General features: G+C 42.3%; 1 protein-coding gene across 1 annotated transcript in view; it reads right to left on the bottom strand.

Moving 5' to 3' along the window:
• LOC124720098 (ankyrin-3-like) overlaps positions 1-13,420 on the bottom strand; it is a 53,674-nt gene that overhangs the window by 27,640 nt on the left and 12,614 nt on the right. The window contains exons 2-3 of the mRNA XM_047245391.1: positions 5,373-5,542; positions 5,213-5,257 (exon numbers count right to left, since the gene is read on the bottom strand). Of these exons, the coding sequence (XP_047101347.1) occupies positions 5,213-5,257; positions 5,373-5,460 (133 nt within the window). The 5' untranslated portion in view covers positions 5,461-5,542. The remainder of the gene's footprint in view (positions 1-5,212; positions 5,258-5,372; positions 5,543-13,420) is intronic.

Below are 13,420 nucleotides of genomic sequence, written 5' to 3'. Positions count from 1 at the left end.
CCAGTTTCCCAATTGTTGGAAAAGGTACCGGCTGTGTAGAGTTAATCAGTTTAACAATTTAATGGCATTTCTAAAACCGCTATCACGATAAAATTCACACACAGCATAGAGTAAACTGTGTAGATGAAGAAAATAATATTTTTGAAAAATCCATTTTTGGACCTAAATCTATTACATCCCCCCTTAGAACTTTCCTATTTGCTTGTACAAAAAGCCCAGAAGGAACAGACCTCTTATCGTTAATCTGTTTCTACAATTACCTGTGCAGAATATCAAAATGGAGATCTAGCACAATACTAAGAGCGTCAGAAGGTAGTGTATTCAACACACAGTCCCGATTTCTGCAGTTATTTAAGGAAACAACGATATTCTGCGCCTGAAATCTGTATCACTCCGCCCTTAACCGCTAATCCAGCATGTTTCTCTGCAGGAACTGATACTCACAAGGGATCAACTAACTGCTATCATGGTCTGATATGACTTTCTACAAACATAAGATCGAGATGGCGGGCATAGCCAGATCCAAATCCTGACATCCTCCAATCTCACAACACCCAACATTGTGTAGAGTAGAGACATAATTAGCCCCCCTCCCCCAATGGATAAAATTAAATTTATGAGGAATGAAAACAAATGTGTCTAAATGTGTTTCGCTCACAATACTAAATTACTTCCAAAAGATTACTTTTATTATTACTATTTCATAATGATATGATAGTTATTGCATAAGTTACCATTAATTAATGGTTATTTTCAAATAAAGCATTAACGAATTACACGATGTGGTGCAAATAGAAGTTGCCAAACGAATGTATGGACTTCATCTTCCACACATAATCCTCATGCTGTACACAGTAGTTTGTACTTTGTACCATGGACCTATGGTAGAGATATCGAGGCACATAAATTGCATACGGTAAATGTCTCATATAATGCACAGTAGTTTGTACCATGCACGTATGGTAGAGAAATCGAGATACACAAACCACATACCTTTAAATATCTCCATAACAATAAATGAAATAAATTAAACTTTAACTCAACACATATTATGTTGTGGCCCCTGTTCTGTTGTAGGGTGTGTACAGTATTATTATTATTACTATTATTATGATTATTATTTGTAGCACCTAGTAAGACACAAAACATTGGTAAAATGAAATAGTTCGATTTCTGACAGTACAGGAGTAAGGAGTCCAGCAATCAAGTGATTCAGAAAAAGTAAGTAGAGTGCAAGGATTTTAACTTGATTGATTTTAAATAAGGCTGTAGGTGAAGCAAGTGCCATGAGAGAGAGAGAAGTGGTGTGGAGGAAGCATGTTTTGCAACAAGTATATACCTTCACTGGAGACAGTTAACTTGCGTTTTCAAGGAGTAGTAGATGCAATGAGAAAGGCTACATCATACTACGAAAAATGGTTGTTACAAATAAGATGTACCAGTCATGTCATTGACTCATTCGTTATGGTGATGGGTATGACGCGCTGAGTCCTCCCTGATGCATGGAGCCCAGTCCTGCCACTGACAGGCTTCTCAGAGTCAAGTGGATGAGTGGTGACAGATCATGGACTTCCTGTAGAAGCTGCTGACAGTCCAGTGTATAAGCGGCGACAGATCATGTACTTCCCGTAGAAGCTGCTGACAGCCAAGTGGATAAGCAGTGACAGATCATGTACTTCCCGTAGAAGCTGCTGACAGCCAAGTGGACAAGCAGTGACAGATCATGTACTTCCTGTAGAAGCTGCTGACAGTCCAGTGGATAAGCGGCGACGGATCATGTACTTCCCGTAGAAGCTGCTGACAGCCAAGTGGATAAGCAGTGACAGATCATGTACTTCCTGTAGAAGCTGCTGACATTCCAGTGGATAAGCGGCGATAGATCATGTACTTCCCGTAGAAACTGCTGACAGCCAAGTGGATAAGCAGTGACAGATCATGTACTTCCTGTAGAAGCTGCTGACAGTCCAGTGGATAAGCGGCGACGGATCATGTACTTCCCGTAGAAGCTGCTGACAGCCAAGTGGATAAGCAGTGACAGATCATGTACTTCCTGTAGAAGCTGCTGACATTCCAGTGGATAAGCGGCGATAGATCATGTACTTCCCGTAGAAACTGCTGACAGCCAAGTGGATAAGCAGTGACAGATCATGTACTTCCTGTAGAAGCTGCTGACAGTCCAGTGGATAAGCGGCGACGGATCATGTACTTCCCGTAGAAGCTGCTGACAGCCAAGTGGATAAGCAGTGACAGATCATGTACTTCCTGTAGAAGCTGCTGACAGTCCAGTGGATAAGCGGCGAGAGATCATGTACATCCCGTAGAAGCTGCTGACAGCCAAGTGGATAAGCAGTGACAGATCATGTACGTCTTGTAGAATCTGCTGACAGTCCAGTGGATAAGCGGTGACAGATCATGTACTTCCTGTAGAAGCGACAGCAAGAGGCGATAGTAATTCAGGTATCTGTGGTATATCTGATAGATGACTGTTGAGAACTCACCAGAAACACCCATGCACAGCAGCTCCCAGTCGATTGATCCTAGCTTATGAACGTCAGCTGACTCTTCCCACATTCAAGGATAGTTTACAGAGTGTGGCTGCAGTATGGTTGGTGTAATGTCTTACAGAACGGCAAACAAGTATCGCTAAAGTAATCCTGCTATTCTTTTTTATACTCTGGACCAGTTACGTTCGAAGGATAGCTAGTTACCGTTAAGATCTGAAGCAGTCTGTACACAAATCGAGATTTTCTTTACGGCAGCAGTAGCACCTTCTATAAAAGCTAGTAATTTCCTGAAAGTGTTTAGATGTAGTAGTCGAAAACAAAATCAAAATCATCGTTAGTTTACAGCAAATGCAAACAACAGAACACGACATGTTACTTACAACAAGCACTACACACACACTGGTTTTCTATGACGTACCAATACACATCATTGGGAACTTACGAAAATTCTCAAAAATTTACGTTTATTCACGTTGATACACAATGAAATATTGGGTAAATGTGTCTTTGAATGGGGTTGCTAGTCCAAAGTTTTTATCGAGGAGAAATGTTAAACGCAACTGATGTTATAGCTCAAAGTACAGTTCCAGTGGCACACAGCGTACGAAAATACTTAATTTATTGCAACACAAGCTCAGATTTTGATGCAGTTGACACAAAGAACATGTTTAAAATTGATGTGAAGTTTTGGGACCTGAATTTTAGAGGCGAATTAATCTGACACATCTGATTTTACTTGGACACGAAGGAAATAGTGGAAATTGTGAGTAAATAGCCATGGGAAAAAAGTGCGGTGTGGAGGACAACTCAACTAAAGGAGTGTTGGTAAACTTTTGTGAAAATTCCATGTACAAACCCTAGGAGTCGATGAATGGGAGTATACGGAACAAAAACTGTCCAATGATGTCCGGAAATGCATGCTAGGCACTATTTATTGAATCATACTTTGTTACAGAAGCTACAGTGTAATTCCATGCAGCCACGGTTACAGTATTCACGGTTTCCTCCTAGAGGGTGATACTGTTTCTCGCACATAATGACCTAGGATGCAGAAAGTCATGAAGGACGTACCCTAAATGATCGGACACCAGAGTTGGAAGAAAATGTAATCAGCACTGTGGAAGGCGACCGCCATATCAGTAGCAGGCAGTTGGCCCAACACTACAGGGTAAGCCAGACGACCGTGTAGAACATTCTCCATGACAACTGGTACTACCCTTATCAGTTAGAGCGTGTGCAGGGCTTAGTAGTGACAGACTTTCCACATCTGTACCAGTTTTGTCACTGGTTTCTTCACCAGGTAACCACGATTCCGGGATCTGTGTCATCCATCCTATTCAAAGATGACGCCATCCTTACGTGATCTTCAGCTTTTACAACAGCCATCTTTGGGATGGTATGCAGAAGGCCCATGGTATGATGACAGCGAATCATCAGCATCGTGGCAGCCTGAATGTCTGGGCTCGGATAATTGGCGACCTATTTTGGGACCAGTCTTCCTCCCACGTCGCCTGACAGGTCGGAAATATCGGCGTTTCTTGTGGGTGACTTGCTGGAAACAGTGCACTGATGATTCTAAGGGTTATGTGGCTGCTACACGATGGTCCTCCAGCCCACTTCGCCATTAACGCCTGGACGCATCTCAATCGCATCTTTTCTGGTTGAAGGATCGGACGAGGAGGTCCAGTTATACGGTCTGCTCGTTCACAAGATTTCAACCCGCTACATTTCTGGTTACAGGGTCAACTAAGAAGTAGCGCGTATGAAAAGTCCATTCCAGACGTGGAGACACTGGCGCAGCGTATTCATCCTGCCTCTGACACTGTTCGGCTGCAGCCTGATCGATGTGAGCGTGTGAGACAGAGCACGCTACCGCGCGTATACACGCATGCGTTGGAAACGATTTTCAGCACACACTGTACTTGTCGCTGCGTGGTACAGCGCGAATTATACCGCAGTCTTTGTAACAGTATGTGACTGAATAAAGATTCTCTAGCGTGGAAACCATGCATTTTCGGACATAAGTTCGTTACATATTTCTGTTCCGTATCCCCTCATCGATCAATCCCTAGAGTCTGTACACTGTGGTAAAAATCACCCAGTATGTGCAACATGACGACTAAATGGCATTCCAACTGGAGCTTTCTACAATACCAGAGGCAATGATACACTGATACCCAACGGCGTTGCGTAGTTCGGTCGCAGAATTCTTGTGACTTCCCCTTGACACAAAGCAGATATTCCAACAAGTCCACGCCGGCGTGTACCACGGGTGGGTCGCGCCCGTCTCTGCCAGTTATGCTACTGGAAAAACAGTAGCGTGTGAGGCACGTATTGCCTATCATGTAGGAGCAACGAACAGTGCTGAATACAAGTTTGTGTGACCCTTGGACGAGAGAGATTTCTGAACAAATGAGATATCACATAATTTGTGATTAATTTAGTGTACAATCATCTTACATCCTCTTTCGCCGTTCTAAAAATAAGTAGCAATGCAGTGTGTTTGAATACGACCGCCACGCCACGGCGAGAAGCAGGCAACAGGTGGCGCAGGCAGCTGGAGGGAAGTTTGTACACGCTCGCCTCCCCACGGCGCCGGCGAGGACGTCTCAAACCACGAGATAAGACTACTGTGATTAAATAAACTAGTACCAAAAGAACCACGTGGACCATGAGGTGTCTGTAGCAGCAATGGATGAAACACTTACCTTTGTTGGTTGTTAAACTATGTGCGGTGACTTCTGTATAGAATTCTGAAAGAGAAATTCGTAACAATCTCAATGAAAAAATTAAAAATATATTTCATTTCTTATGGTTATCTACTATCATACCCAGACTCATATGGATCGAACAAAGTAAAATTTTTACCTGTAACAGAAATTGGGTGGCTGCAGCCAGTAGATATGACTACCGCCACAAAAATGAGGACGAACCAACTAAAGCTTCTGCAGAACATGGCGGAAGGTCTCAAGTGTCGCGACAAGTAAGGAAGTTTTCTGTGAAAATAACCTCACCAAACTTGCAGTCTGCTGAACAACATGAAATTTACGGAATAAGTGTAACCTAAAAAGACATTTTCTAGCAGCTAGCTTCATAATAAATAAATTAGCGTAAATTAATCTTGATTTCACCATTTTACGAGGCGGCTGCCACTCCGTTGTTCCGAATATACTGGGTGACTCATGAAGATATACAGTTGTTTTAATATGTTATTCTACAAGTAAAATCAAAGGAAAAAGTTCATATAAACATAGGTCCGCAAATGTTTATTTACGCAGTTACGGTTAATAAAGGTTTTTGCCTGAAATTTACCAACTTCGCTAATATAAAGGCATCGCAAAACTGTACGACGTTAAAGTAAAGCACGATTTCCATTTATCTTGTTGTTGTTGGTCTGGTGAATCTAATAAAACTTGTCCCAGGCGTGTATCTGCAGTAATTTTCCAGAACATCCAGAAAAGAAAAGAAACAATTTCATAAAGTTTTCAATTTATAAACTAGTTGGCCCAATTTGTTTTATAAATTCCAGATGTTTCCACAAAGTATTTAACAGAAGTTGTAGAGAATTTGATTTTGGAAAATAATGCTAATAACGTTAACTGAAACTCTATGAATGTGTCAGATAATCTGCTTTAATTAATACCACAGCACACATGAATTCCTGTTAAACCAGAAGAGACAAAGCTCACTGTTAAGGAAGTTGTACATTGAACATACAATTTCTCAATACATTATAAATAAATGTTCAAAAATGTCTCCACCGAGTTCAGTGCTTTTACCTGCATGTGTAGGAACAGATTTTGTTGCTTGTTTCAATTTCACAGGGTTGTTCTTAATTTCGCCTACTGCATTTATAACGTGAGCAAGTAATGCCTCACGTGTATTGACTTTTTCCTCAGAAACTATGTCTTTCATCCATCCCCATACAAAAATCCATTGGCGTTAAATCGGGCGATCTGGGTGGCCACAGACGTGTAGCACCACGACCAACCCATTTCTGAGGAAAATGATCATTTAAACGTTTAGTAACGGCGTTGGCGAAATTTGGGGGCGCACCGTCATGTTGAAAATACATTTGCAATCGCGTAGCTAGTGGAACACCTTCGAGGAAGCGGGGCATTTCTTGTTGAAGGAATTACAAGTACGTCTCGCCTGTTAGACGTCGTGGGAAAATGTTTTATTAGATTTACCTTATTAATAACAACAAAGTAAATGGAAATAGGTTTTTTACTTTAACCTCGTACAGTTTTGCGATGGCTTCATATTAGCGAAGTTGCTAAATTTCAGGCAAAATCTCCTATGAGCCGTAACCCCGTAGCTAAATATTTGTGGACCTATGTTTATTCGAACTTTCTCCTTTAGTTTTACTTGTAGAATATAATGTTAAAATGTTTGCATACCTTGGTGAGTCACCCTGTATACTGGCTGATCAGCTGAACTGTTTACGTCAGTTTCGAAACCGTTTAAGGGATCGTTATCATGTTTGCACCTGCTTAACTGCGAGGAACTGCTGGATGAGCGACTTCGTACTCATATTAACTGCAGGGGACGGGGATCAGTCTCTCTTTTTCAAATGAAGTTGCAGTGTGTGTCAATACGTGGTGATGTATTATGCAGAGCTGGAGGAGGACAGGGGGCTGTGTCTCGCCTACAGCAGTGTCGTTAGCCGAGTTAGGCGAGCCTCAGGCGGCTAAGGACACGCCAGCGGGTACATCCGAGTGCGGTGCTGGTGGAAACTGCGCTCTATGAAACACAGAGTGTGTCAAAAAGTGTCATCCGATTTCAAAAAGATCATAGCTATTATGGTATTTGAGATATGTGAGCCGGCCGCTGTGGCCGAGCTGTTCTGGGCGCTTCAGTCCGGAACGGTGCTGTTGCTACGGTCGCAGGTTCGGATCCAGCCTCGAGCATGGATGTGTGTGATGTCGTTAGGTTAGTTAGGTTTAAGTAGTGCTAAGTGTAGGGGACTGATGACCTCAAATTTTAAGTCTCATAGTGCTTCGAGCCATTTGAACCATTCTTTGAGATATGTGGGTGAACAACACACTCCTGGAAAGAGCAAACTTTCGAGTTTTACATGGTTACCAATAGGTAGCAGCAGTGTGCGCCACCTTTAGTTCCCCTAATAATAAAAATGGTGTCGGGACAACGGAAAGCGTTTTGCGAACTGCGTGTCAGTAACAACCATTCAGCGTGACTTTCGTACTGTGTACGATGTGGATCCTCCTACAGCACACAGCAGTAGTCGATGACGTGAACTATGGCGAGAAACAGGTTGTTTGTGTAAAGGCAAATCGCCAGATCATCCCAGAGTCTCTGACACACACGTCGAAAGCATCCGCCATAGTTTCCCAAGGAGTAAGCACAAATCCGTTCGCCGTGCATCTCGACAGCTTAACATACCCCCGATGTCCGCCTGGCGTGTGATGCGTACACGTTTACTTACGAAACCGTGCCGGCCGCGGTGGTCTCGCGGTTCTAGGCGCTCAGTCCGGAACCGCGCGACTGCTACGGTCACAGGTTCGAATCCTGCCTCGGGCATGGATGTGTGTGATGTCCTTAGGTTAGTTAGGTTTAAGTAGTTCTAAGTTCTAGGGGACTGATGACCACAGATTTTAAGTCCCATAGTGCTCAGAGCCATTTGAACCATTTGAACGAAACCTTACAAAATTCAGCCACTGCAAGCTCTTCGAGAAGGTGACAAACAACAACGTGTGGAGTTGTGTCATTTAGGTCTTAGCAAGATGGAGGATGAAAGTTTTCTTCCGCGCTTAGTGTTTAGTGACGAGGCAACATTCCATTTAAATGGAGAGGTGAACCGTCATTATGTGAGAGTATGGGGTAGCGAACAACCACATGAACTTGTACAACATGAGAGAGACTCTCCAAAATTGAATGTGTTTTGTGCAGTTAGAACAGTAAAAGACGTACGTCCGATTTTCCTTGGCCTAGAACTCTGTTACAAGAAGTACATATTTCGATATGGTGGAGAAAGTTCCTATCCCACAGTTGGAGACTGGATTCGAAAGACTTCATTTACCAACAGGATGGGGCACAGCCACACTGGCATCTGGAAGTGCGGGAATTTATAAATCCAAGGATTACCGAACGATGGATCGATCGCAATGGACCAAATCATTCACCCTTACATTACTGGCCTCCAAGGTTACCGGACCTGACTGTATGTGACTATAGGAGGGGATCTATGAAAGACTCCGTTCATGTGCCTCCATTACCAACAACAGTGAATGAACCGAGACATCGCATAACAGCAGCTGTGGAACCTGTAACTCAAGACATGCCCGCTGCAGTGTGGGAACAATCTGAATACAGCACTGACATATGCCGTACATTTCAAGGCCGGCATAATGAACACTTATCAGAAGGAATGAAAAAAAGAACTTTTTGAGTTTTCCGTTAATCAAAACACAAAAGTCATTGTGTAAGTTTGTTAGTTACAGAAATATAGACGTGTCAAATAGGATAAATATTTTTCATATACCCTGTATATGGTGACAACTGAGTGCTGACTCGAATGGGGGCAATCTATCATGAAACCGAAGATATCACAGAGATATTGGTGAAGAAATGAGCTCACCGCAACATTGATCACAATTTTGTGACAATTATTACAACATTTACGAAGCTTTTGATTACGGATATTGTCAGAGGCCACTGACAATTAACAACTAACACACTCTTCGAGCTGTAGTAGCATATGAGGTGTCACATCAAAGCTAAACACTACTAAAACCAGATTTCATTTACGCAACTTGCTCTGTTTTGTAGCAGTACGGTTTATTAAATGTGCCAATACTCTGAACTTGCCACAGTTGCACGTAATAAGGGGAAGGTTGAGATATTTAGATTCAAACGTAATCATAATCTATGATGATTACTGTAGCTGATGTTGAATGCTATTTAATCCAAGGTTTACTAATTAATGGAAATGGGCTTTAGTGAAAATTCTAAATGAAAAAGGAAAAGCTCCACTTTGTGTAACTTCTTAGAGAACAAATGAACAGATGGCGGATGGGCACTCCTCTTACATTAGCGACACGTTAATCGTATATCTCTAAGTAGCATATTTCGTGTGTGCACAGAACGACTTACTTGAATATGATTTACGTTTTTGTTAATATCTTATGTAATATCACACTGCTCATGCTTCGAGTGACCACAAAATGTCCGTGACGACTAAGATTATTTGGAATTTAACTATTTTGAATTTAATGTAAAGTACGTATGTGGGACAGCCTTAAATATGAATATTTCTCAGGGTCAACGCCGAGTCAGTGTTGGGCGATGCCACAGAGAATGTGGAAGGGCGTGGATCACTGCGCGTGTTCTCTTTGCGTCTTTCGGTTCATTCGGTACTTGGTGTTTCGTCGCTCGAGTTTCGGCAGCTTTCTGTCTCGGAGGGTCGTTCCGGTGATCTCACGAGAGGTAAACCCGTAGACAGATCTGGTCGGCGAGTTAACGCAAACTCTATCTGGGTGCAGAGCGCTGGACTCCAATTAATTTACTGAGCTCTGCCCCACGCTTCCTGCAGGATTTCGAATACTATAAATACAGTTTCGATGATTTATTTTGGAACACTTGTTGGACCTCTAGCTTCGTACTAGTGAGAACCAAGGCAGAAACGAACTTGCAATATTATTGAAATGAATGAATAAAATCGCAAAAAAAAAAAAATGGTTCAAATGGTTCTGAGCACTATGGGACTTAACATCTGTGGTCATCAGTCCCCTAGAACTTAGAACTACTGAAACCTAACTAACCTAAGGACATCACACACATCCATGCCCGAGGCAGGATTCGAACCTGCAACCGTAGCAGTCGCGCGGCTGCGGACTGAGCGCCTAGAACCGCTAGACCGCCGCGGCCGGCAATAAAATCGCCATAACTTGCCAACGGTTTGCTTTAGGACGTTAAAACTGCATGGTTAGCCACGGGCCATGATGGGAATTAATATCCGCATGCGTTTGGTTTGCTTTAGCGACGAAGCCCACTTTAATTTGCGTAGATTCGTCGATAAGCAAAACAAGCGCATTTGGGGGACTGAGAATCCGCACTCCGCAGTCGAGAAATCTCTCCACCCTCAACGGGTCACGTAATAATCGGTGCGATACTCGTCGATGGCACGGTGACTACCGAACGGTGCGTGCAGGGTTTGGAAAACGATTTCATCCCCATTATCCAAAGACACCCTGATTTCGACAAGATGTGATTCATGCAAGGCAGAGCTCGATACCATCGAAGCAGGAGAGTGTCTGATGTCCTGGAGAAGCGCTTTGGGGACCGCATTCTGGCTCTGGGGTCTCAAGGGTCTCTATTGGCTGCCATATTCTCCGGACCTGATCACATGGGACTCCTCATTGTGCGGGTATATTAAAGACAAGGTGTACAGCAGTAACCCCAAGACCACTGCTTAAATGAAGACAGCCATTCAGCAGGTCATCGACAGCATCGACGTTCCGAGACTTCAGCGGGCCATGCAGAATTTCCCTATTCGTCTGCGCCACATCATCACCAATGATGGCAGGCATATCGAACGTCTCATAACCCATGGACGAATATCAGTAGTGATATTCACATGCTGCACGCCCGACAGCTTGTGACTAATTCGCGATTTTTCTCATACAGTTGAATAATTCTGACCCTGTAGATAATTTTGCTACAGCTGTGTTATTGGTTGCATGTGAGCAGTGAACGATGTTTTGCATCGTGTGAAGGATCAAAATTTTTTGAAATGTTTGCACACAGTTTCGATAATTACTGCTTTGAGAAAAAAAGAAATCTGCAAGCATATGTTCTGCTTTTACGCTGTACTTCTGCACTTTATTTATGATTATTTGTTAATGACTTTGCTTTGAATCCACAATGAAGTGAGATCACCATTCACAGACATTTCAGTAATATCAATTAATATTTATGAATGATGAACTGTAATTCGATTGTGTTAGTCAACTTTATTAGCCCTACGGTTTTGATTGTTCAGTCCATTTCTCAATACTCCGCTAAACATCCTATAAATTGTTAGACAAATGGATCATTTCTTATCTGCGTACCGGCGCATTAAAACACCAGTGTGCGACTAACCTCTGTGACACGTAAAGGCGAGTCAGCCCGCAGTGCAGGTCAGATATTCCGGCCTTGCGAAGTCCAGACACCGCTGCCAGAAGGTAGGGAAGAGACTCATTTGTAAATAAAATCTACAGCTTAGGATTTATCTCCTTTGAACACCGAACCGAAAGTTTTGTTATATGTAAATTCGCTAATTCTTTTGACAGTAGCGTAATACGAAGTTTTCTACTCTCAGTACAGAACTCCAAAATTGGAAAAATAAATTATTTAATGAAGCAACTCAATTCTACTGCTCAGCAAGTCCTTTGTACAAAAGAAAATAAGCTGTATGATTCAACGAATTGGAAAGTTACATCACATCTGCTGACTTCAAATAAAATGCTGAGTAGTTTTATCCTTCTGTTAGGTCAGTGAAAATATTGAAGTGATAAGTCCCCACATTACGGCATCGAAATGGCGGATGACAGAGATAACTGACATACTACACTTTGTTCCAAAATTGTTTCTCTGAGGAAGATCTTACAGTGGTTCCTTCTTTAATTCGTCAAGCGAACGCCTGAATGACATATGCCGAAATAAACGTCCATTGGGCACAAAAACTACTGAAATCACTCTACAGAGGAATAGCCACTGGATCTGACAGAATGTCAATCTGTTTCTATTTAGAGTATGCGAAAGAAATTTCTCCTCTTCTAGAAGCAATGTACCGTATGTCATTTCAGGAGCGAAGCGTTCCTAGATTTGGAATTGTCTCTTCTCAGTTTCTGATTGTATTGTTGTTGTTGTTGTGGTCTTTAGTCCTGAGACTGGTTTGATACAGCTGTCCACACTACTCTATCCCGTCCAAGCATCTTCATCTCCCAGTACCTACTGCAACCTACATCCTTCTGAATCTGCTTAGTTTATTCATCTCTTGATCTCCCTCTACCATTTTTACCCTCCACGCTGCCCTCCAATACTAAATTGGTGATCCCTTGATGCCTCAGAACATGTCCTACCAACCGATCCCTTCTTCTGGTCAAGTTGTGCCACAAACTTCTCTTCTCCCCAATCCTATCCAACACCTCCTCATTAGTTATGTGATCTACCCACCTAATTTTCAGCATTCTTCTGTAGCACCACATTTCAAAAGCTTCTATTCTCTTCTTGTCCAAACTATTTATCGTCCATGTTTCACTTCCATACATGGCTACACACCATACAAATACTTTCAGAAACGACTTCCTGACACTTAAATCTATACTCGATGTTAACAAATTTCTCTTCTTCAGAAACGCTTTCCTTCCCATTGCCAGTCTACATTTTATATCCTCTCTACTTCGACCATAATCAGTTATTTTGCTCCCCAAATAGCAAAACTCCTTTACTACTTTCAGTGTCTCACTTCCTAAACTAATTCCCTCAGCATCACCTGACTTCATTCGACTACATTCCATTATCCGCGTTTTGCTTTTGTTGATGTACATCTTATATCCCCCTCTCAAGACACTGCCCATTCCGTTCAATTGCTCTTCCAAGTCCTTTGCTGTCTCTGACAGAATTACAATGTCATCGGCGACCTCAAAGTTTTTATTTCTTCTCTATGGATTTTAATACCTACTCCGAATTTTTCTTTTGTTTCCTTCACAGCTTGCTCAATATACAAATTGAATAACATCGGGGAGAGGCTACAACTCTGTCTCACTCCCTTCCCAACTTTCATGGCCCTCAACTCTTATAACTGCCATTTGGTTTCTATACAAATTGTAAATAGCCTTTCGCTCCCTATATTTTACCCCTGAAACCTTCAGAATTTGAAAGAGAGTATTCCAGTCAACATTGTCAAAAGC

Source organism: Schistocerca piceifrons, chromosome 11 (genome assembly GCF_021461385.2).
Source record: "Schistocerca piceifrons isolate TAMUIC-IGC-003096 chromosome 11, iqSchPice1.1, whole genome shotgun sequence".
NCBI lineage: Eukaryota > Metazoa > Arthropoda > Insecta > Orthoptera > Acrididae > Schistocerca > Schistocerca piceifrons.
The sequence above is the reverse complement of the archived record's forward strand: the minus strand, read 5'-3'. Positions and strand labels throughout refer to the sequence as shown.